The sequence below is a fragment of the Octopus bimaculoides genome, chromosome 1 (genome assembly GCF_046866305.1).
Source record: "Octopus bimaculoides isolate indiv1 chromosome 1, ASM4686630v1, whole genome shotgun sequence".
In the NCBI taxonomy this organism is placed as follows: domain Eukaryota; kingdom Metazoa; phylum Mollusca; class Cephalopoda; order Octopoda; family Octopodidae; genus Octopus; species Octopus bimaculoides.
Genome location: NC_142928.1, coordinates 101516626 through 101544125, shown reverse-complemented (window position 1 = coordinate 101544125; position 27500 = coordinate 101516626). Strand labels below are relative to the sequence as shown.

General features: G+C 35.9%; 1 protein-coding gene across 3 annotated transcripts in view; it reads right to left on the bottom strand.

Annotated features, from left to right (window-relative positions):
- LOC106875355 (GMP reductase 2) overlaps positions 1-27500 on the bottom strand; it is a 44278-nt gene that overhangs the window by 2115 nt on the left and 14663 nt on the right. For all 3 annotated transcript variants that reach the window (XM_089354995.1, XM_089355001.1, XM_014923447.3), the window contains 5 exons: positions 15937-16056; positions 11239-11322; positions 8129-8302; positions 6116-6304; positions 2317-2519 (listed from right to left, as the gene is read on the bottom strand). In XM_089354995.1, coding sequence (XP_089211121.1) covers positions 2317-2519; positions 6116-6304; positions 8129-8302; positions 11239-11322; positions 15937-16056 — 770 coding nt within the window. The remainder of the gene's footprint in view (positions 1-2316; positions 2520-6115; positions 6305-8128; positions 8303-11238; positions 11323-15936; positions 16057-27500) is intronic.

Here is a 27500-nt window from a genome sequence, read left to right as displayed (position 1 = left end):
GTCCTTGCCTTACATGAGGGTTGTAAGTGGTAGTCACCATCATGCAAGCCGTGTCTTTCATTTCCAATCAGCTGAGGTATGTTTGGGCATGGGAAAATAATACCTAACTTGGAAACAGGTGGGGGGTGGTGAAAGGAAGGGCATCCAGCTGTACAAAATCCATGTCAACAAATTCCTTGGATATTAAACCATGATGATGATAATATGCATCTTGCTTTTACTGACTTCAAAATTACCATACACTATACTTCTTACTATTATTTTATCAATGTTGTATTTAATTTTAATCTCTTGAGATTAAAATCTAATTTTCCTTTAACAGACTAAACAAATTTTGAAGTACAATCATTCATTACAGTCTGTAAAATTTCATCAATTATTTTCATTTAGGTGCATCAACTCATTTATTTTTGTTAAAACTTCTTGTCTGTCGTATTTTGTTCTGGATGACCAGAATAGAATTGAGACAGTTAGTCTGCTTAAATTGCTAGAGAATTCACAAAGGACAAGGATTTTCACAAAGGAGGACGGGTTGCCTTCATTAGGTAAAATTCAGAATATTTGTTGGGGTACATACTGTGGTGGTATGATAAAATTTGTTAGTGTAGTAACCAAAAGGATGCCTTGGTTGAAATACTTACAATTTTAGACAGTTAATCTTCACATCTGAAGTATTGACAAATTAGTAGAGATTGTGATGCATACTTAACATTAAATATAAATCTGTAATTAACCCTTTACCATTCAGATTACTCAGTCAAATGTAATGCTTGTTTATTTACACTATTTTGAATTAATCATGCTTTATCTCATAGCTCTGAGATTTTGATGTGATTATTTTTAGAATGGCGTAGGATAGGTGTGGAAGGTCAGAGCTGGCTGATTTGAACATAAAACAAGTAGATTAATAGAGACTCTTTTACTTGTTTTAGTCACATGACTGCGGCCATGCTTGGGCACCACATTCAAAGGTTTTAATTGAACAAATCGACCCCAGGACTTACTTTCTTAAGCCTAGTACTTATTCTATTAACCTCTTTTGCTGAACTGCTAAGTCACAAGGACATAAACACACCAACACCGGCTGTCAAACAGTGGTGGGGGACAAACACAAACACACACACACACACACACAATGGGTTTCTTTCAATGTCCATCTACCAAACCCATTCACAAAGTTTTGGTCAACCTGAGGCTATAGTAGAAGACACTTGACCAGAATGCCATGCAGTGAAGCTGAACCTGGAACCATGTGATTGGGAAGCAAGCCTCTTACCACACAGCCATGCCTGCAGGTCATATATGGACAGTTTAAATGCTAAAAGGTTAAGTTATAAAGGCAGAGGCTTCCAACGTATCAAGTTAGAAAATATTTAAAGAAGTAATAGCAGTTCACAGAGAAAGGAAGTGAGATGAACAAAAGTTACTTTCTTTATGAATTATTAACAACAGTTAATACTGTTAATAAACTGTAAAGAAGGAAAAAAAAACAAGAATGTTTTCAGAATAACAAACAAAGAAACTAACAGATTTCAGAAAGTTACTGATATGAACAGCCACAGCTGTTGCCACTCTCATTTCATATCATTTGTTTTTCATACTATATATATTAAGAAAAAAAGTCGTCAGAATTTTGGGAAAAAAATCCTTTTATTTCTTCATTATTATTAGCGCTTTCGTTCCTCTCTAGAACTTGTCTTGTATTTGACAAGTTCTAGAGAGAAACGAAAGCGCTAATAATAATGAAGAAATAAAAGGATTTTTTTTCCAAAATTCTGACGACTTTTTTTCTCAAAACTCAATTCTGTACATCTCACCTAACACTCTACACCTGTGTATGTGTGTGCGTGCATGTATATATATATATATATATATATATACATATATATATATATATATATATACATATATATATATATATATATATAACAGTAAAGTAACATATGTTCAAAAGCATATATAACCAGAACAGAGCAATTAAGATTCTATATACTTAGGGTTAATATTGATTTCAAATTTCAACACAGAGCCAGCAACTTTATGGGAGGGGGGAAGTCGATTACATTGACCCTAGGACTTATTTTATCAACCCCAAAAGGACAAAAGGTAAAGTTAACTTCAACGGGATTTGAACTCAGAATGTAAAGACAGATGAAATACTGTTAAGCATTTTGTCTGGCATGCTTACGATTCTGCCAGCTCATCCCCTCAGCTAGGGTTGATATTAAATTGAAAACATCATTAAGGAAAGTGAAAGGATAAGTTGTTGATAAGAATCAACTGCAGGAAACGCTTAAATGAAAATAAAAATATTACCTGTACTCAGCAACATGTCCAGCATGTTTCTGCATGGCTGTCGCTGAACTCATGCCATAAAATAGCTTGAATTTTTTGCCGTTTTTCTCAATCATCTCCCCACCAGACTCTGTATGTCCAGCTAACATACCCCCAATCATAACAAAATCTGCTCCAGCTCCAAATGCTTTTGCGACATCACCGGGACATGTACAGCCTCCATCCTGAAAGTTATAGAAACATAATATATAAGAACAACTCACTAGATCTATCAGGCCATTTCCATAAAATATGATGGCACTATGTTGAGAAAAATATTACTCAATTACTAAAATATGTGTAGTATGCATAAAAATAATTGATACATACCTAGATATACATCCATCTATACATGTGTGAAGGTGTGTATGTATGGCTGTATGTCTACGTATATATTATTTGTTCACTTTTACATCTATTTTCCATGCTAATATGGGTTAGATTAATATATCTTTTGGTGTGTGTGTGTATGTATTTTCCACATATCTTTGCAGTGATATTTGTTTATGTCCAACATAAACAGTATGTCCTGTAACTCAATGATTTAGCATGCAAGGACCAGTAGAATAGAGTCCTTTACTTGAAAACAAGTAAGAGTTAGCATCAAGAAGGTCATCTAGCCATAGAATATTGCTCCAAAAGGTCTCATCCAACAAATCAGTATGGAAAAACGATGATGATGATGATGATGGTTGTGTGTGTGTGTGTGTGTGTGTGTGTGTGCGTGCATGCGTGCATGCGTGCGTGTGTGTGTGTGTGTGTGTGTGTGTGTGCGCGTGTGCGTGAGCAAAATACCCCTAGAAATGCTATGAGCATCACAACTTCCATACTTCATATAACTTAAGTCAATAGAATTGATTACTTGTTAACAAATAACCCTTGTTGAAATAGATACTGGTATATGGGATAAATAAAAGAAGATTTCTTACTAAAACACAAGATCACAAATTTGTAGAAGATAAAGTACAGTCTTTTGATTAGACCCAGCATATGCTTGGTACTGAGTTTATCAAATGTAGAATGATAAAAAGTAAAATTAACATGGGCAGAATTTGAACTCAGAACATAGAAGTAGAGAATTAAAGACTGAAATGCATTTAGTCACATATTCTACTCTTTGATCAGTATTTTTCCTTCATTTTGTACTAATCATATCTATTTAACCTTAATTTTAACCTGGGATAAAAATGTAGCTAAGTCAATAGGACTATGAGCAGTAGGTTGCCAGGCACTCATTATGTTTATCACCATGATATGATGTAGATATTGTGGTTGTGAAGTTATTTCAAAAATAAATATGTTGGTACCATATTTTAGGAGAGAAAAGAGCAATTCTCTACAGTAAGCAACGGTAGCACTTTGAAAATGGTGGCGCTTTAGCAACTTCCCCCCCCCCCCCCATTGATAAAAATATGTAGAGAGATAGTCTTTGCCAAAATGTCTTATCTTAAATACAATAAATGAAGTTTGCAGTGGTTCCCCAATGACTGAATATGCAATGGAAAATCACCAAAACATAAATATTTAAATTATTGCCGTCATTGAGTAATTCCAATCAACATTGCTTAAATAGCAAGATGATAGCTAAACAAAGAATTATTTTTTTCACATTCTACCAACAACCATTCTGCCTTTTGAGTGGGCAACACTCTTCAAAGATTTAGAACTTAAACATCTACTGGTTCTTGTTTTAAAGATAAGGAGTTCATTACTGCAGATTTGGTTGCTAAATGAACAGGTTGAACAACTTTCAGAGAAGTTCCTGTGTTTATTATCTAAATCAAATGCAGTTGATAATTTTTTATGTGAAATACTTGAAACAGAAACAATATTGAATCTTTTTGGATGTCACTATGAATGTATATTTGCATCGATAAAATGGGACAACATGAGCATAAGACATCAAGTCTAAACTCATCATCCATTTACATTTCCTGATATAACACACACATACTATGAAGGAAGTTTATAATTAATTTGGTGCTTGTTCAATTTCATACATGTAACAGTTTTATTTTGGGATAATTTTGCCTTTCCCTGAAAGAAATCTGCTTCTTACATTTTCACTTCAGTTACTCAACCATATAAAACAACAACTCATTTTTACATTTTACACTTATGTTTTATGCTCAAAAGCAACATCCTGTTTTTTTTTTTTTTTTAAACCTTACTTAGTACTTTCAGGAATTTTCCTTCTGTGATAGTTCTCTCACTTGAAAAAATTTCAATTTTGGAAGTTTTCAGATTTTAGGATTTCAGCTAATGGATTAACAACTGCACTGACATCTTACATGAAGGTGGTGAAGTGTCAGAAACTCGAGAGGCAAACAAAATACCTTGCAATATTCAATTATCAGGTCAACCCATAAGTTCTGTCCAAATTTTGACTAAAGAAAACAAGTGATAAAATGTTATATTTAATTGAAATTTAATCATCAATGTACTTTCCCTGATTATCTATGACTTCCTTCCACCTATTTACAAGCTTTTTAATCCGATCAATATAAAACTCTTTTGGTTTCAAAGTGAACAACTCTGAAATGTCAGTTTCGACTTCCTCCTGACTCGCGAAAGTTATGTTCCCCAAATGATTCAGTAAACTACGAAACAAATGGTAGTCTGAAGGAGCAAGATCGGGAGAATAAGGTGGATGAGGAATTTTTTCCCAACCAAGCTCTTTGATCTTCTGTGATGTGATCTTTGCAGTGTGGGGTCACGCATTGTCCTGATGAAACATCACTCGTTTTTTATTCACTAAAGCGGGTCTTTTTTTCTTCAAAGCTTGGTTCAAACGCTCTAATTGCTGACAGTAGACCTGAACGTTGATTGTTGCATTAGGTGGTAACAATTCAAAGTGAATTACGCCTTTACAATCCCACCAGATAGAGAGAAGAAGCGTTTTTTCCATGAAGTTCCCTTCTCGGTTGTGGTTGAGCTTTTTCCCTTTTATCAAGCCACTATTTACGACATTTAACATTTCAATAGAAAATCCATTTTTCATCACCAGTCACAAGTCAATCAAAAAAAGGGTGAAATGAGTTTGTGAGAATGGAGAGAAGAGCAGATGTCAACTCAGGATTTGCGGTTGCTTTCGGACAATTCATGAGTCACCCATTTTCTAAGTTTAGGAACCTTTCCAAGTTGTTGAAGATGACGAACAGTTGTATGGTTTGAACTAAGCTTTATTGCCAATTCTTCAACTGATAATGCAGGATCTTCTTCAACTAATGCCACAAGGAGCTTATCATCAAACTCAACTGGACATCCAGTTCAATCTTTATCTACAAGGCTAAAATCTCCACTTCTGAATTTTGCAAACCATCTTCTGCAAGTTCTTTCATTCAAGCATTTTTTCCCATAAACTGAGTGTATATTTCGAGTCGCTTCGGTTGCAGAGTTTCCTTTTTTGTACTCATAAAGCATTATGTGCCTTAAATGCTCTTTGGATACTTCCATGTTAGAAAGGGTTTTAATCACAGAAATTTTAATTCTATTATTCTGTAAAATAATATTTAGTTAGCTTAAATATACACAAATGCATAAAAATAATATCTAATTCCATTAGACATTCTAAAATACTATTAAATTTCATTCAATTTTAAAAAAGGTAATATCGGACAGAACTTATGGGATGACCTGATACATTCCTTTACATTTGGAACTGAAACTCCATCTTTCCTTCTCCCAGTGTTGGCGAAATACAGTTATGTTATGTATGTGCTATATTATAGTTTTAGTGAATAATGAGTTATGCATAAATTTATTCAAATAACAGACTCACTGAAATAATATGCCCTCCAAGACCATGGGCAGCATCAGCACATTCAATAACTGCACTAAGCTGGGGATAGCCAATGCCAGTTTTCTTTCTAGTAGTACACACTGAGCCAGGTCCAATTCCAACTTTGATGATATCTGCACCAGAAAGGATCAATTCTTCCACCATTTCTCCAGTGACAACATTACCAGCCTATCCAAAAAGAAATTAGGTACAACTTATCTGAACGTTATTTACATTATTTACATTGTGCGCTAACAACAAACAAGATGAGGACAAATATCTGTCAAATGTAAATAATGTACATAATCCCTCATCTCTTAAATATAGAACTTATCTGAATTATTTGATTTTGAATCTTATATGAGAAGTGAATATGTAATGACGTATTACAGAATAACACAAATGAAGCATGCGGTGGGCTCTATAAAAATTGCAAAGCAATAAGAGTAACTGGAGGTTTAAGGTACCCAATAGAAGTTTCACTTCTCTTTGGTATATAATTAGCTAGCATCTCAAATTTTCTCATATGTATAAGCATGACAACATACTTCAGTAACATCCTTGTACATTCAAACGCTCTGTTATCAAATCAACTAAACAGCCTGTACAACTATATTCACAGAAAATTCACAGCTAGTTGTATAATAAATTACTTTCATCTCAATATAGAAAAAGTCAACATCAACAATTTCAAACAACTACCGCAAAATCAATAAAGATATTGCATTGTGCCTCATCAATAATAAATCAATCAATACTGTCATGTAATATTTCAATTTCTTCACTATTTATGATCATAAGTATGTATCAATGATTAATTTTCCCAGAAAATTTTATACATATTCCTAACACCTAGGTGAAGTGGGCAATGTAAAATATAGTGTCTGTCTCAGGTACACAAAGAAACCTCCTCAGTAGATATTAATTGAACAATCCAATAGAAGACACTTTAACAACTAGGTTAATTTGCTTTACCATATACACCTACATAAAAAAACTACTCTACATGTACTCTGATACCAATAATTGGCACAATAACTTTAGTAGATATCATGCACAAAGAAAGACACTTGATGTCACCACAATTACCACACATCAAAAACAAATATTTTAACATGATTAAATATGAATAATAACATTTAAATTGCTGATAAACAACACTTGAAATGCATATGCTCCTTAATCTCAAACCAAACAAAATACTATAAAATGGAACACAAGACATATATAGCACACACCAAGACTCATATAAACTTCCATTAAGCACAGTTATGTTCAAACAAATCTTTCATACTAAATTCATTCTCATACAATACAGATTCACACACAACCTCAAAACATGACCACTGTGAAACTACTCCTAACTTTTTTTTTTACCAACTGCTCACTCTCATCTTTTCTGAATGCCTAACTTTTTGTTACCCTTGTTTCTAAGCACAATGAAAGTTTGTCTCACTCTAAAATGTAAACACTCAATACCAAGCAGAGGGAGCTCTGAATTCTAAAAGACAATCTTTCTAGTGCTGGAGCTATGATGAAACACCATAAACTTTTTTTTGATCAGGGATGGGTGATAGGTTTAACACACCATCTGCTTGAGTACTACACAGAATTCACCCTGATGTAAGCATCCAGACAACACAGTTTTTCAATGCACAACTTTCAACTACAGCTTTCCTTGCATTGTTCTTACTTAGAGCTGTATCCTTCAAGAACTCCTCCCCCACTCACCTGCCCACACACACATACCTACATTTTTTTCTCTCCAAATATTTAGCTACAGAAGTGGGTTTGTGTGGAAACAGTACACAATAATAGTCAACAGGTTTAATGAAACAAAGAAATAAATAGATGGATGAGTGAATGGGTGTGTGGGTGGATGGTGACAACTATAATGACCATGATCAATATTTTTTTTTAAGGTAAACATTATCAGACTGTTTCAAATAACTTTCAGAGATCAATTACCTATTTACAGGATATTATGAAACTCATATTGTAACAGTAACTTACCATGATAACATGTGAGGGAAATTTCTTGCGGACATCACGTAAAAACTGAACAAAGTATTCTGAATATCCATTGGCAACATCTAAACAGATATAACGGAGAGCTGGTACTGCTTCTATAATGCTTTCTAACTTCTGCAAATCTCCAGCTGCCATTCCAGAACTAGCAGCAATATTCTGACAAGGAGAAGCTCAAAATATAAATCAAAAACAGAGTCATTCAAATATTTTAAATTATAAATGTATTGCTATTCTACAACACAATTCAATTTTCATTTGTTCAGGTTTCCTTTACCAGATATGTTATTTCTTTTAGTTTGTATATAATCAAACACAATTTCAGTTTATAGTTTTAATATGCAATATATCTTCCACTAAACAGAACACTAGTTTATTACTGGCAATATTACCAGGACACAGCAAAGAGAATTGAAATTAACTGCTAAAGTACACAATAAATATTTGCAGTCAATTGGTGATCAAGATCCATATCTTGTTCACCATTACAACTCCATTCATATAGTGTTGGTTAACTAGTGAATTCATTGAAATTGTCTTTGGTTTAGTCAATGACATGATAACATGTAGATAATATGTCATGGACTCGTTTGTCAACCCATGCTAGCATGGAAAGCGGACGTTAAACGATGATGATGATGATGAACAGATAAGGGTTCCATAATTTCTTGGTTTATTATGGTTTATCCATAATGGCCAAATGTTTATGCTGTACATTAGCTCACTCCCTCCATCAAATAGACACTGCATGTACAGGTAGGTGTGCCACATGTCAGAACATAGAATTGCAGAGCAACATGAAATACAGTGTTTAGCTCAAATACACACCACACCATTCAGTCTGGGAATCGAAACCATGATCTCACGATCAGGAGTGCAACTACCTAACCACTAAGCCAACTTCTTGCCTAATGCGGCCCGGAGCAATTTTTTACACTTTTACATGACAAAAGTGAAAGAATAACATCTATGTTTCACTTTTATTCTTCCGGTTCATATAACAATGTTTCGTTTTCATTGCACATTTACAGTTTCATATTAACACTTAAATTAACTTGATACCGCTTAACAGCTATTTGCGAAAACTGCGTGTCTTTCTTAAATTAACATTCAGTCTGTTTGTCATTTGAAACAGATTCACAAATTTTCCTCCAAGTAAATAACTTCATCGTTCTGTCATTGAACAATGCAAGTTGACACTTCGTTACATTTAACACATGGTTTTGCCACGTTTGATTGATGTGCTTCCGCTCCATCTATAACCTTTTCAGGTTGCCTAGAGTTTACAAAAGCAAACTGAGATATTAACCCTTACATTAACATTTAATATTGTACTTCCATCGTTCATTCCCGAACACCCTGTATGGTGTACGGTTGTTTCCCATTCAACAACTTCTGTCCAACTGGACAGAATCTAACTCCACTCTTCTTATTTTCTGGAATCATTCATATCGATTCATTTCAACATCAATTGATGACAACGCCGTTACATAGCAATCCTGATCAAGAAATTCTGCTGAATTCGGTACTTAACCTTTTTCATTCATAAATTGGATAAATTTTGATAAATGCACCCACATGCATTCCACTAAGGAAAAAACAAGGGTTTTTTTCCATGGAAGTACCCTGAATTCCTAATATGCCCTAAACCTCCTATTTTTGTTCAGAAACAAAGGGAGGGTGGTGGGGGGGAACCTCGGATTTTCTCCTGAAAGTCTGGGGACACCCACCACATAAACGGCTCCTTTGTACAGAAAATGAAAGATTTGGCTACACTTTCTAGCACGCACTGTTACTACACAACAGCTATTTGCGATAACAGCATGTCCTTTATCACAAATACCTGTTCAGTGTTAGCAGGATACGCTAGAAATACCAGCCTAATTGGTTCATAACAACGTTTCACCTTTAATTTGAATTTACACATTTACCATTCAATGACTAGTTCATAATTATCACACCTGTTGCAAGTTATTTACATTTACAATTTCATATTAACACTTAGATTAATATGACATCGAAATGACACATAAACGACTCTTTAAGAGAGATAAGACTTTCCCAAGGTCAGCAAATGCATGCTGCAGCACGTCAAATGGAATCTCAAGAGAGAAGGGTGATGACACTTTCCCAAGATCAGCAAATGCATACAGCAGCACTTAATGCTGGATAATTAAATCAATGTTTTAATGATTAGACAGAGGTCCAATAGAATAACTCTCAGAAACAGACTATGTACAAATTCATTTTTCACAACTCCTGGAGCTGCTTTCAGATAGGATCCATCCCATTCTTATAAAAATGATAACTCTGGCCAAATTGGTGTGCCAAACACAAATTATCATTTCTGTAGAGCTTTAAAATTTCCAAATGAAACAAATGGCATGTGCTGCTCAGGCAGTCAGGTAAGATTGCCAGCACTACCAGCTCCTCCTTAACCTCTTATGGATCTTCTACGAGGCACTTCCATCCAGTCAAAGGATTTTCTGAACAATATCAGACAATACAACTCCGCATTTCAAATGACATTGTTTACTGCATCTAAGAAGATAGTTAAACATGAATTTACACCGGCTTCAAAGTTCAAGGGCAAGTCTATCACCTCATTGGTCCCCTATTACCCACAAATGAACAACCACAGTTCCTCCAAATTTACTTTATGAGTGATGTAGAACAACAAACCCGAAGGAGGTGTTAAAACTTCAGACGATGGGTCATGTTAGACGCAGCACCAACTGCTGCAAAGGAGAGTATATCTACTGACAGCTTTGTGGTGCATTCAAAACTCACCTAACCCCCACCCCAATTTTCCATAACAGGTTAAGACCTGGAATACTCTAAACGGATGCATGGCATGTTGCTTAGTTGAATTAGCCCATCATTTACTCCACAAACGATTTGTTATCAATGCTGCACTTTCCCATATGACCCATTTCAACATAACTGTAATAAATATATACAAACTACTCCATTTTAATCCTGAGCAAAGCCAGATATCTCTGCTAGTTAATATTAAAAGTAACAGTAAAAGAAACAACTTTTTTTTTTTTAAATAACATTCAAGAATTAGATAAATCTGAAATAAATTTTATTACACTTAATTGGTCTGGATGATTGGCAGCAAATTCTTTCCATGCTTCAATGGAGTAGTGTTTATGAATAGTGGTAAAGAGACCATACTGAAAAGAAAAGAATACAAGTCTGAATTCATAATACTTTGTATTAGGTATGGATTGTGAAAGTTTAAGAAGTATAAATAAATAGGTGAATGCATGTGTCTGTTCTGTGTGAATTATGTTATTGAATTGAAAGTGTCTTGAACAAGATGTGGACTGTGTGTAATATTCATTCATATTGTATTTACTTAGGTATGTCCATTTTAGAATAGACACATTGTGTCCCTGAATGTCATGAGAGGCAACTAAAGGAAAGACATCTAGCTGTAAAACATCGCCTTAGAAAAACCATCCAACTCATGCCAGCATGGAAAAGTGAATGTAAAATGCTGATGAAGTATTTTCTTTGGTGTTGCTGTGACAGATTAATTAAATGAAACCATAATAAATGAATTTATATCATGGCTCTACTTAATACTGTCACTAACACACCAAAGTCAATACAATATTCAAATAAATAAAACAGTTGTCAATTTTAGTGCTGTTGCTGCTTGTATTGCTTTAGCAATTCATTGTATCTATAACTAAGACTTGTACCTTCCAAAGACTTAATCCATTAAGCTCTAAATAAGTAACAGATTTGGAATAATTCAACACTGTAAGTCATAGTAACACTCTGAAACTAATTGGTGTTTTGCTAGCTCATAGAACTGATTTCAGTTTCTTCAATTGAGAAAGTTACTAGTATTTTATCCAGGGGTTGCTTAACTCTAACCTACTTAATAGGATGGGAAACCTAAGATAAGATCCATGTTAAGATTTTTTTTGATTCAGAAAGAGATTAGCTAAGCTAATTACAGAAATAAGATATTAACTTAAGAGCAGTGCTTAGTTCCAACTTCTTGGTGTGAAGTAAATAAATATTTAAGTGAATTGAAGGCCAGGCTACCATAAGTAAGATCCAATATCTACTTGACATTCTGAGTAGGACAAAATAGAAACAGGAGTTAGTATGGCAGGAAGAGTGCAGTATGTGTGACAGGAAGAGGAGAGATGAGTGTGTGAGGTTAGCTCAAGTGGAAACACCATGAAAATAGCTAGCTCTGAGTAGCAGAACCAGTATCAAGTGGAGCACTAAGGTAGGATAAAACAAAACACAAATCATCATCATCATCATCGTCGTTTAACGTCCACTTTCCATGCTAGCATGGGTTGGACGATTTGACTGAGGACTGGTGAAACCCGATGGCTACACCAGGTTCCAATCTGATTTGGCAGTGTTTCTACAGCTGGATGCTCTTCCTAACGCCAACCACTCCGAGAGTGTAGGGGAGCTTTACGTGCCACCGGCATGAAAGCCAGTCAGGCAGTACTGGCAATGGCCACACTCAAAATGGTGTATTTTATGTGCCACCCGCACAAGAGCCAGTCCATGGGCACTGGCAATGATCTCGCTCGAAAGTCCTTACACATGCTGCGGGCACAAGTGCCAGAAAGGCAACGCTGGGCACAGGTGCCATCACGATTTCGCTTGCCCCAACAGGTCTTCGCAAGCTGAGTTTCGTGTCGCAAGCTGAGTTTCGTGTCGCAAGCTGAGTTTCGTGTCGCAAGCTGAGTGAATGTATAAAATCCAAACCAGGGATTGCAAATCTACAAGGGGGTGTTGAAAAGTTCCTGGCTTTGGGTAAAAGAAAATACAGGAGGATCAGTTAATTGTCTTTATTCAACATATTCTCCTCTCAGATTCACACACTTATTGCAGCAGTCCTTCAGTTTTTCTGTAAAAGAACTCAGAAGATTAGGCCTCCAGTCAGGTGTTTTGCGATACCCTTAAAGCCAGGAACTTTTCAGCACCCCCTCATATATACAGTCTACACTCTATGCAAGTCCTTCTCAATTCAGTAGCACAACTTACACAGTAGACTTTTGGCACACAAACCACACAGTACATACACTATGCAATCATCAACCATTAAAATAACACACCTCAGATTGCACATATCCCCCACACACACACACACACACACAAACAAACAAACAAACAAGCAAGCAAACAAGCAAACAGATGAAACACTAAAGTAACACCCAGAACGATAAAACAAACCTCACAGCAAATCAAAGTAGATGTAGCATATAAATATAATTCTACACCCACCCCAAAGAAACAACACTACACGACCTCAAGAACACAGAGGAAGACTAAGTGTTGTAATATGAAACTTTTGAAAACAATACTAATAATAATTGTCTCCACTATAGGTACAAGGCCTGTAATTTTATGGGAGGGGGCAATTTGATTACATCCACCCCAGTGTTCAACTGGTATTTGTTATATCAACCCCGAGGGGATGAAAGTCAAAGTCAACCATGGCAGAATTTGAACTCAAAATATAAAGACAGACAAAATACTGCTAAGCATTTTGTTCAACATGCTAACAATTCTGTCAGCTTGCCACAATAACAATAATAATATTGATGATAATAATAATGATAATAATAATAATAATAATAATAATAATAATAATAATAATAATAATAATGTGGCAAGAATGATCCATTGGGAGCTCTGTGGAAATCACAGCCTACAAAGAGCAAAGACATGGTATGAGAAAACCCTAGAATATCATCATCATCATCATCGTTTAACGTCCACTTTCCATGCTAGTATGGGTTGGACGATTTGACTGAGGACTGGTGAAACCGGATGGCAACACCAGCCTCCAATCTGATTTGGCAGAGTTTCTACAGCTGGATGCCCTTCCTAACGCCAACCACTCAGAGAGTGTAGTGGGTGCTTTTACGTGTCACCCACCAATAAGAATTGCAAAATCCTGTGGGATGCAATAATTTGGTGCAATCACCTGACGAGACATCGGAAACCAGACATTGTTGTGGTGATTAAAAAAGAAAGAACTTGCAAGATAATCAACTTCGTCATGTCCCAGTGACAACAGGATCAACGAGAAAGAAGAAAAAATAAACTATGGCGATTTGAAGTGGGAAATACAAAAGCTGTGGTCAATGAGGAGAGCAGGCGTGATACCAATAGTAATTGGCACACTTGGAAGTATTGGCACTCAACTACCAACATGGCTCAAAAAGACTGATACAAGTGTAAAGGTAGAACACCTACAAAAATCTGCATTGCTTGCAACTGCAAGAATTCTTTGCAGAGTTCTTGAAGCATGACCAGTAAACTAGTGTCACTTTAGTCTGCTGGCTGTGGACAGCTGACACTTTCCATAATAATACCCAGCAAAATAAGCTGTGAGTTTTCATCACGTAATAATGATAATAATAATAATGGCTTCAAATTTTGGCATTAAGTATTTTGCCTCAGGTACGAACGATTCTGCCAGCTCCATCTTAATAATAACGATAAAAATAATAACAACAACAAATTTTGTTTTCCTGACTTTCAGCAAACATACTTTTTTGCTTTTTCTTTCTCTCTTTTATTAAATATAGTCAGATTACTTGAATATCTCAAGTTGAGACCAATTAACTTGTGAGACATGTAAAAATAAAGCTACCCTTTTCTGATACTAATCACCAGCTTTCATACAGATATCACTCATTTGAAGGATGTATCTTAAGCAGTCATTAGCAACTTAGCATTTCTTATCAATTGCTTCTACAAATACTTTGATAAGTCCACCCATTTTCAGGTTTTCATAAAAGTTCAGCTGTTCTATTGATCAAACTTTCCTTCCTCTGTGAAGCTAGCTTTTAGACCATTGCCACCTTCCAACATTTCTCCTTGTTTTTTTAAAGTGTTTTTCTTCATCGTCATTATAATACATCCATTATATATTATTTCAGGCCTTTTATTTAAACCTTCCATCACAGTAGCCATCTAAATAATGTCATAACTGTAAAATTGTGTTTATCTCTGAATGCCCTCTCTTCAACTGCCTAGTTCAGGTCCCACATTAAACTGTTAGTCTCATTAAATAGTAAAGGGTAAAGATCCCCTTCCTTCATGAATGACCATAGGATTGCACCTAGAGAGTTCCCCTGTGAGGCACAAGTCCAGGCAAGGCTGTTTTGTAGAAGACTAACAGTCACCCATGCATACCAGTCTCCCATCTCCATGCCACCAATGTTATCCTGGGGGAAAGGCAAAGGCCAATACAACTTGAAACCAGTGACATCACAACTCATTTCTACAGCTGAGTGAACAGGAGCAACATAAAATAAAATGTCTTGCTCAAGAACACAACACACATCCTAGTCTGAGAATCGAACCCACAACCTCACAATTGTAAGCCTGATGCTCTAACCACTGAGTCATGCACTTTCATTAAATAATATGGCTATGTTGTTGGTTTGAAAAACATTCATTGGGTTGAAATTCACGAAGTGTAATGCATAGCAAGAAAAATACCCCTTCATAACTGAATAACTAAACATAATCTTAATAAGGAATCAAAATTCCATCAAACAAACAAATGGGTTGAAGTACATGATATATCAAATATGCCAAAGTTACAAAGCAACAACCAGAGGAATGGTATAGTATTTATGCTATCAACTACAGAAAGATGACAATCCCTATGAGGAAATCTGAATATGAAGGGAGATGACTATCACAGGGTATTTTTCCTGTACTCTACCAAGTCAGACTTTAATAATGACACTTAAAAATTTAACAATGCATTTAACAATTTAACAAACCTTGGCAAGAGTAATAGCCATTTCAAAAGTTCCAACTGTATCCATATTTGATGCCATAACAGGGATTCCATTGTAAGTCTGACCACTATTTCGGAAGATGAACTCTCTTGTGAGATCAACCTTCAAGATAAAAGCACAGGAAACAAATTATTAGTAAAGAAAAATGTATAAACATAAAAAAGACATATAACAAAACAGTAAAAAAGAAAACGAAAATAATTTTTTTAAATGTATGCAGGCAAATTTCAAGAATAAAAATATACCTATATTTGTAAACATCAAGTAATTAGAATACTATGGCAACTAAATCATCTTTAAAAGCTTAATTTCACTTATTGAAATAGCTCTAACCAGTTCAGCTGATATATACTTGTAAATATCAAGAATATACACCAGTAAATATATACCTGTATATACCTGTAACTACCATGTAATTAGAATACTCTAACAACTAAATCATCTTTAACCCTTTCTCATTCAGATTTCTTTGTCAAATGTAATGCTTATTTATTCACATTGTCTTGAATTAATCATGCATTATCTTCTAGCTTCAAAATTTTAATGGTGTATTTGTATATTTTTAGAATGACATTATAGAGTAGGTGTGAGAGGTTGGATCTTCTCAGTTTTAACATAGGACAGGTAGAATATTTGGGCCAGATAAGGCAAGATTAAATGCTCAGTTGCTGTTGTTGAAATAGCACTAATCAGTTCTGCTGATAGATTTGTTCAAAACTTATGGTTCACCTTGTCACTACCTCAAGTTTGTGGCTTTTGTACATTTGTCTACAAGAAGATGAATGTATGAACACACAAAAGCAAGAAATTTGGAGTAGCAATAGAGTCATCAGATTCCACTCAAGAGAGAAACTACTATATGTGCAGAGTACTCTTTCTCCTATTTGCACATCCAAACATGTGTATGTATACATGAGCACAGGTATGTGGTTCTGGGTTCAATCCTACTACACAGCACCTTAAGCAGTGTCATTAACCATAAACTCAGGTGGATTAATAGCTTGAGTTTTAACATTCTAGCTCACTTCTGCTCTTTACAGCAGTGCTTGGAAGGAACGTGTGTAATATATGATCGTTGCATTGACCATGACAGAGAAAGTTGTCATGACGATACCTGCTCAGAGGCCTAAACAAAGTTGCAGAAAGTGTATGGAGAGGAGTGTATGAGCCACACACAAACGTTTCCAAGTTGGCTGCAAAAATGTCGATAGTGACGAATGTTCAAGGAGACCCACAACCAACATAACTGGGAAAACTGTCACAGATGTGCGAGCAGCTATGAGGAGAAATCATCAAATCATCACCTGTGAGTTAGAGGATGTGCAGATTAGTTATGGTTCAGATCAGTCCTTTATCACTGAAGATTTTGGTATAAGACGCAAGTCTGCCAAGTTTGTACCAAAACTGCTTTCAACTGACCAAAATGACACTCGAGTTTCAGTTGCACAAGTTCTCCCTGATTGTGTCGAGAACGATGAAAACTTTTTAAAAACTTTGCATAGGCCTCTGAGCAGGTATCACCAAGCTTTTGGCAAAATTTAATGCAGATTCTCTGCTCAACTTTCTGTCATGATTAATGTGATGATTACACACTACACACCTTCCTTCCAAGCACTATTGTAAACAGCAGAAGTGAGCTAGAACGTTAGAACTTAGTGTGCATGCACAGAGGAGTTCAAGATCAGTCTGTGCCGAGCAGCTTTATTCTGTGTGCTTTAGCTTCGTTATTATATATCAACAGTCCAGATACTTATTGATCAGACCACGTGTGTGTATGTGTGTGCGTGCATGCATGCATTCATCACTAAGAGGATGCCTAATAAATTGGTGCATTAAACAAAAATACCTTGTGATATTTAGTCTATAGGTGCACTCAGTCATTCAATAAATACAGTACTGGAGAGCTGGACAAAGTGTTCAGGTTGTTAAATTCTATTGAACATTTGGAACTAATAAATGAATAATGAATATATATGAGAAAGAAAGAGTTTTATTTTCTTGCCAGTTACTGCTATAGTTTACAATAACAGGTTCCAAATACAAAACTATGGAAACTGTGTGCTAGTGTATAGGTCCATTGCTTGAACAATCACCAAACACTTGGAGGTAAGATATGCTCAGATGTTATGGGTTGTTCTAAATACCTTGTGGGAAAAGTATAAAGCCAAAGACAGTATGACATTCTTGCATTCACTGATGCCACTTGAGAGTTATGCATGTGTTTTGCAGAGTTCAGCAAGGACTCATTAGTGATATACTCCTACAAATAACAGGACATGGAATATATACAAGTCAACCTTCAAGGAAAAAAAGAAAACCTTCATCACACAATTCTGTACAGACATGGGATATTACCCTACTGTCCTCTTGAATGTTACTCAGGATCTTCACAGGTGACATAATAAAGTCGGGTAAATGCAAACTAGTTCAATCAAATGAAAATGAATGCAAAACAGAATAGATTCAGTAACGAACACTTAAAAAATAATTGTAAATATAATAGTAGAACATTAGTGGCAATGAGAAGAGTAAATAAAAAGGCTTGTCGAAATACAAAAGAGATAAAGTGAAACCTTCTTTTTCGGTTAAACTGTGAAGATAATTTTAATGACAGCAGGAGTGTCCACCAGTTAAATTAGAGTGCATTTCTCTATTTCCTAATCTCAGTTGTTGCCGACAAATAAAAGAAACGTTTATTTACAAGAGTCTGAAATAGTTTTATTGATGTGGTTTACATGTTTACTCTTTTACTCTTTTACTTGTTTCAGTCATGTGACTGCGGCCATGCTGGAGCACCACCTTTAGTCGAGCAAATTGACCCCATGACTTATTCTTTGTAAGCCTAGTACTTATTCTATCGGTCTCCTTTGCTGAACCGCTAAGTTACGGGGACGTAAACACACCAGCATCGGTTGTCAAGCGATGTTGGGGGGACAAACACAGACACACAAACACACATATATATACACATATACGATGGGCTTCTTTCAGTTTCCCTCTACCAAATCCACTCACAAGGCTTTGGTCGGCCCGAGGCTATAGTAGAAGACACTTGCCCAAGGTGCCACACAGTGGGACTGAACCCGGAACCATGTGGTCGGTAAGCAAGCTACTTACCACACAGCCACTCCTGCACCTGTTTGTCAATATTTACTAGAGTGAGATGTTACTTTTTTTTTATTGTTTTGTGAAGTAACTATTTTAAAAGTAAGACATATTTCCTACAACTAACTGTTCAATCATAAAGTTGGAATAGGTCTGTCTTATTTTATAATTTCTTTTATGAACCTTTTTTATAGAACAAAGGAATCTAATGAGAGTTAAACATGACTAATTCAAAGCCATTATAAATTTATAATTAACAGAATTTCTTGCAAAAGTACAAGAAAGAAGACTGCACTGGTATGGCTGTGTGATGCATGTAGATGAGGACAAAGTAGTGTTAATTATTTATGTGGATAGAGTTTGCCGAAGAGGATGGGATGAAGTGGCGAAGGCTAATCTCAAGACATTGAATCTCACAGAGACGACAAGGGACTGGGATGACTGATAATGTGTGGTTCTCAAGAAGACGCATCCACCTCAGCAAAACTAAGTTCTGAAAGTACTCGCTCTCTCTCTCTCTCTGTATATATATATATTCACAACTAGGCCCTTTACCCAAATTCTTTCCCAAAACATTCCCACCACCCTCCATCTCTCTAAATGCAGTGTTCCCTAGATACCTTTAATCCTTCTCACTACCAGGAACTACTTCATTTGATTTCCAGCCCTCGTCCTTAATACTGTCCTCTCCAGCTACATTATACATTGCTCACCCCACCAGCCACCAAATCATCTTACCTCTTTTCTGCCACCATACATCTCTCACTCTCCCCATGTACAATGCTTGCCTCTCTCTTTCTCTCTCTCTCTCTCTCTTGCTGCACTCTTGCAACTTATCTAACCACTCATCTCTCTCTTTCATCTTTCTCCTGTGTACATGATCATCATGCTGCTCTTCACCTCCATACATTATTGGTCACCTCACCCAAAACCCAACCCAACCCTTTCTCCATTCACTACATCCACTTCTCAAACCTATTCAAATTCTATAGTAGTTATCTACTCTTGCTTACCTTCCCCACTTATCATCCACTCAACACTTGTTCATCATTCATTATTTCCCACCACCACCACCACCACCGTTCCTGTACTACCCACCCACACACTCCTTATTCATCTACCCCCATTCACTTCTCTGTACTTTGTACTTTTCTGATCAACACAAATGCCTTATCACTGAAATTTTTTTATCTCTTCCCTGCCCCACCTCAATCACCCTTCCAACCCTTCTAAAACATAAGTAGCCATGTGGTCCCCTCTACACCAAGAAACCTGTTCTGCTCTAGTCCCTTCTCTCATATTTTAACCCCTTATTTTCTAGCATAACGCCACTTTCAGGGTTTGCAGTCTCTTACAAGCTGTTTGGTGACCTCACAAGTTCTGGTGGCACAATAAGAGCACCTAGTAAATGCTGTAAAGTGGCTGACATTAGGAAGGGCATCCAACCATAGAAGCTATGGCAAAGTAGACAATGGATCAGATGCAATCCTTGAGTCCATTTGATCCTGCCAAACTGTCTAACCCATACCAATATGGAGCAAGGACACTAAATGGTGACGATAATTGTCATATTATCAAAAAATATGTCTTTGGATTTGATGTTCTATATTTCTAACTATAATGTTTGTTGTCCGTTTTTCACTCATATATTAACAATAATACATTTTTCACTATCTAGCACACAAATGACGTGAAGTCAACAAAAATTAACAATTTCAGTCACATGCTTTCTGTTTTCTTTAGTTGTTATTAACTACCAGGCAAACAATTCTATTACAACCTATTTACACTAGTAAATATGAATAAAATATGAATATGTAAGAGAAAGTGAACACAAAATATTTTGTTTCCAGTCTAGTTCACTCAGAAGTACTAGAACCCTTGGAGAAGAAAAACAACCTACAGACAATTAATTGCAATTTTATTATATTTCATCGGAGTTTCTAAGATAAACTCTATGGAAAAATATAATAGCAAAGCAACTTACTTCAACTTAAACAACTATCCCCAGTTTAAATTAGAACTATTCTAGAAAAAACAAAACAAAATACAAGATATTTTGTGCTAATGGAAAAAAAAAAAAAAAAAAACGTTCAGATTGCTCATCTCAGATTTTTGGCCATTTTATAGAACACTATATGTCAAACAATTTTATATTTATTTTTCACCAGATGTCATGTTTGTCATATGATTGAGCTGGGATTGTACAACAAATGCAGGCCAGTTTAAGTGATATTTCAATTCATTTTTAATAATGACAGTCATATTGAGCTAACAATCTGGGATCTCATTTAGTACTATATACATTATTTCTTTTATTTTCATGGTTCTTTTGTCTCTAGTGGAATATTTATCTGTAGTTCTTATTCAATAAAGGAAACTTTATGCTATAGTGACATTATTTCCATGGTTACACATACCGAGCGACACAGTCAGACAACCACACAAATTTTTCACACAGCAAAAGTACAGCCTATTGAAAGTACCGGACCTGTGAAATGCTTCCATATGTAACTGCTTCCATATGTAACTGCTTCCAAGTTATGGATTCTCTTCAGAGATCCAACTCAAGCAAAACTGTATTCAATAACTGCCTTTTCATGATGAATAATTTTATTTGATGTTCTAAATTGGAATAATTACACTGTATAACATGATTTTTGTCCTTGAGTAGCAACTGTGATTTCCTATTTGCATACCCCTAATGGATAATACTTCCTTCAAACATTACTTTTGTTACATTTATTCAAACCCCAACACATATGATGCTCCCTCACTACTCACTATGATGCTCCCTCACCACTTCTGCTCATAATCAGAGATACACATATTGTCAACCACTAAGGGACATGCTCAAGAGGTTAAGGTCAAGCAACTGACAAGCAAATCTCTGGTATTGAGCAGAATATTTGCTATAATGATATTTCTGCTTGTTGTTAAACTCTGTTCTGAATCTGTCTGAAAATAGGTGTGTGTGTGTGTATGTTACTGTTTCCTTATCTTGACATTGCATGACAGTTGTAAAGGAATGTCACCATCATGCAAATATTGTCCTTTATTTCCAATCTTCTATGAAAAAATGTCTGGTCATGGGGAAATATTAATCTTACTGGGAAAAAGGTATGGGTTGGTGATAGAAAGGGCATCCAGCCATAGAAAATCTGCCTCAACAAATTCTGTCCAACCCATGCAAGCATAGAAATGTGAATATTAAAACAATGACGATGACGATTACTAAAGAAACACTCTTGTAACAAACCCTCTCCACAGAGAAACAAAGCAACACACAAATAAAATCATCTAAGTCCCTACAAATGCAAGACTGCACAATATTTAATGATGTTTCATTGTGGTTCACATATAATATAACAATGCTAAATCTTCATCTCAAAGACTAGATTCCCTCTTTGAGGTCTGAAAATACTCTCTACAACCAGGGTCAGTGAACCGGGGTAAATTACTCCAAGTGGGATAAAAATGAAATTCTTGGGGATAATAAGGACTCGTTAGACATAAGTAAAATTACATAAAAAATGCGTTCCTTGTTATAGCAGAAATTTTTCTTCTAGCAACACTGCATCAGTTCATTGTAATGGACATGTAAGTAGATTCAATAAACCTTTTGAATTCAAAGAATCTATGATATTCTTTCTTTCAAATCAAGGAGGTAACGTCGGCATAAATAAATATATTTTGGGGTAATTGGTTAAAAAGTTCCCTAACCCCTGCTCTACAAGAATCAAAATTCACATTGGAGTACCACTCGTCCAGAACAATACTACAGGCACACACATACAAATATCCCAGACTGGATTTAGTAGACAGAAATTGAAAGAAGCCCGTCGTGTGTGTGTGCGCACGCGCATATGTGTATGCATGTGTCTTTGTGCCTGTGTTACTGTGTTTGTTCCCCACAACCACCACTACTGCTTCATAACTGGTGCTGGTTTGTTTACATCCCTGTAACTTAACAGTTTGGCAAAAGAAACTGATGGAATAAGTACCAGAGTTTTGAAAATAAGTACTGGGGTTAATTCATTCGACTAAAATTCAAGGTGGTAACCAGCATGGCCACAGTCTAATAACTGAAACAAGTAAAAAGAATAAAAATTAAAAAGAAAAGCAAAGAAAAAAGAATATCCTATCTCAAAGTATTAGACTTCACAGATTAGATGGTGAACGACACAAAAACAAGATGATAAGCTGGATTAGTGTGTGTGTGTGTGTGTGTGTGTGTGTGTGTGTGTGTGTGTGTGTGTGTGTATGTGTCTGTTTGTCAGTCTTTGTGTCTCGTTTGTCTTGACATTGTATATTATTTGCAACTCAGTGTTACTGTCATACAAGTTGTGTCATTCATTTCCAATATTCTGTGAAATCATATCTGACCATGAAGCAGGTGAAGGCTGATGACAAGAAGGGTGTTCAACTAGAAAATCTGCTTCAATAAACTTCATCCACCCATGCAAGCATGGAAAAGTAGACATTAAAATAACAATGATATATATATATATATATATATATATATATATCTGTAAAAATATGTGACACTTATACAGTAGCCACGATAAAACTCCGAGTTTTGGATGTCAGGGTAGGAGCTAACGCCAACATCTCTTCAGTTATCTGTCCAATTGAAAATTCCTGTGAAAAATGACCGTTAAAAACTTGGAATTTTATCATGGCTATTGTATAAGTGTCACATATTTTTACAGATAAATTCCTCTATTTGCATAATATCGAGGTCTCTTTCTTTCTTTTTTTGTTGTCCTTCCTGTCAAATATATATATATATATATATATATAAATTGTAAATCCCAAAAATAACAACAAAACTACAAAGGATTCCGCGGTACACGTGTTTCAAGCTTTATATGTGTATAATTTACAATATAAAGCTATCCTCAGCCGCAAAATTATTTCTCTCCCAGGAAATTATACCACATCTGCGTTAAAGTAGGAAGAAAGGTGTGATGTAAGAGGTGAAGATCCTTTCGGTATTCTGTATAGTACTATACCTCGTATAATTCTCCACCCACACATAATCTCTCCGGTCCGCCGAAAACCGTCCATACCTTGCCACGATTCAGTGTGTAGTGTTAAGTTGGTGGTTAAGAACAATACAATAAAAAGACATACACAGATATTCATGTAAAAAAGTAAGAATAAACTTAAAATAAAAAATAAAACTTAAAATAAAAATTAAAATAAAATAAAATAAAAAATTTAAAAAATTAAAAATAAAGTGAGTCAAATCGGTGGGGCGGGTAATCTAGGAAGTAATAAGAGAAAGTCTGGATAGTCAAGTAAGCTACATCTAAGCTATTTAGATGGGTTGGTGAAGGGTGGTGAGGAACAATCTAAATGTAGAAGAAGAAGATAAAGTGATAAATAGAATAGATACAGAGATCTTAAAAGTCGTAAGAGATAGATATGTATGAGCTGTGTCTGTCTATATCAGTGGTGGGTCGTAAATAAGAAGTGTCATGCCAGAATAGACTTGGAACATGAAACATGAAACATGATATTCTTGTGGTGAGTGGTCAGTGGTCAACCTAAGCGAATTACAACTTAAGTGTACTAACCTATCTACATATCCTATGTAGATAGGTTAGTACTCCTTTTTCTTTTTTCACTCGTATACACACAAACATTGCTTAGATATGCTTATCACCGTTGTTTAACGTCCGCTTTCCCACCCAGGCACATACAAACTCGCCCACACGCATGTGCACACACATACACACACAAACAAATGCACATACATATACATGTACTTTAGAAGTGCTTAACAGACTGTTATATTGCAACAGCTGCACCCTGAACTTCACTTCTGACTCATCAGACAGAAAGGTTATTATTATTATTATTATTATTATTATTATTATTATTATTATTGAACTCTGCTCATGAATTTCAAAGAGGAAGGACGTGTGTTCATGAGCTGTAAGTTTTTGTGCAATTTTTACAGATAATATCGCTGTATCTGAAAATTTTTTACAACATTTCTTTGGCCAGGCCAACTGGGCTCTTGCTGAGCTGAGCAGTTAGGCGGGACTTTGCCCTTTTTGGGGCAAATTTTCAATTTAAAATCTCCATTTTTTACTGTATCGATTTTAAAATTTGTAAAAATGTCCTTGGAGAAGAATGTCGGTACGTCCTTTCTTTTTGACTTCTCTCCTCTGCTGTCTGAAGACAGCCTAAAAAGTTTTAAAATTAATTGTCACTGCCCACTCTGCACTTTAAAAGGCAGAGAGAGGGACGACCAAAGTCTTGCTAGCACATGCCACACTGAGCAACAGAAGGCAGAAGAAAAGAAACACGAGAAAGAAGAGAAAAGAGCAACGAAATTCAGCTAATGGACACTGCTAGCGTTGCAACACTGTGAATCCAAACCCTCCCACTACCACCACTAACACTGACATTGAACACCCAATACATTAAACAGCCAAGGTTTTGCTCCAATAGCAAAACCAATCAATGAATTTATAGATGTTTCTGTAGAACCTCTCAAAGACTACAGAAACATTTTAAAAAGAAAAAGTGAAAGATGTGTTTTGATAAACACACCAACAGATATTATAGAGAAAACAAACATACCATAGTGTACAAAAGTATATCATTAAAAAATAAACATTTAGAAACTGCCACAACGCAAGCAGTTGAAAAATGCTAGCAACCCATTTGGTAAGGGTTAAGAAATATGGCACAATTGAAGTTAGATTTGCTACACAAAATGTAGCAAAACAGCACTCAACAGCCCAGCTGAGAAACAATGAACTTGTCCTAGTTCCAACATACTTGGGACGGCACGTTGCTAAGATAAAAATACTTGAGACACCACCAGAAATGAATGCTTGCTGGATTGTCACAGCCGTCCTTCTTGACTTGGTCAGGAATTTGCAATTCCTGACCAACTCAGCCTTCCAGATGGCACTATGCTGAACATCACAGTTGAGGGTAGAAGGCCAAGATATTATCAATTCAGACAGAATAAACCACCTGAAAGCCTTCTGCCTACAACTAAAACAGAAGGAGGGCACTACCCACTTGATACAAGCACCAACCACACTACAACAACTGAAGCAACCCCAACAAGAGAAGAAACACCAAGAAAAGAAATAAGAGAGGGCTCCAGCAAAAACACCACCACCACAGTACCTACAAAAACGCCAACACAGCTCTTGCCAAAGGAACAAAAAACACTAGCAAATTTCAACCCACTGGAACTACAGAGAGGCCAACAGAACTGAGTGGACAGAAGTCACACATAAAAGACTAAGAAAAAGGCACAACAGTACACCAACAAATAAACAAGCAGTACCCCCCAAAAAGCAATCAAAATCACCAGAAAACAACAAAACCACACCAACACCCATGCTTCCAACACCTTCACCAACACCACAGACACAGCCAACACTCTATCTAGTGTTGAGCCTTGAGTCTTGAGTCTTCTCATTCGGGAGTCAGTACAATTTCTTTTCTATCTAATCTCTCTCTCTCTTTCTGTTGACTGTTTTCAACCATCACCATCACCAGTACCCCCACCATCACTATCACCAGTACCTCCACAACTACCATACACACACCATTCTGACTTCTGACGCCACCCTCATCAATACCTTTGACTTTGCCGCCTTTTCCTCCACCACAATCACACTGTCTTTCACATCGCTTACTATCACTGTCATCCCTGACTGCCTCAGCTACCACCACCATCATCGTCATCATCGTCTCTGACTCTATCACAACTTACAGCTCATACTATTACCATCACAACCATCAAGCTACTACCACCTCACCATCTCTATGTTTACTATTACTCTCATCCCAGCAGGAGGAATAGTAGAAGTGTCATTGAATAGTGAGAGAGGGGGTCAAAAGGTGACACACTGACACACAAAATTCGTTTTGGCATTTATTATTATAGATGAACGCTAGCAGAATAAAAAGCTACATCATCCTAGAATTTGAGTGACAGAATTTCTCCACTTCAAACATGTTAGCAACAACAATCATCCAATACAATTATTTTTGTTTCTTCATTTCTGCAACAAGTCATTTTCTTTTTTAAAAAGAAAACTTCCTGTTTCACACTGCATAAAGTTAACAATCAAATGACTCAAACTGTTGTTGCAACATTTGGTTGAAAAGAGTTGCAGACAGCTAGCTTAAAGCAAGCTTAGAGAGCAATTTAACTTACTGAATAGAGGCATGTCATATTCATTGTGTATTCTCTCTTGCTAAAATAGTGTCAAAAACAACAATTAACCCAACTACAAGATCAGGCTTTATAAAAGTCCAAATGGCCTCATTTTATATTTGTTATAACAGGATTGGCTACTCATCCGTATGGCTTTTGGAATTCAAAACAAGTGTTTACATCAACAGTTTATCATAATTAACTAAAGGGTATTCAAGCAGCTGTGCTCATATAACATAAC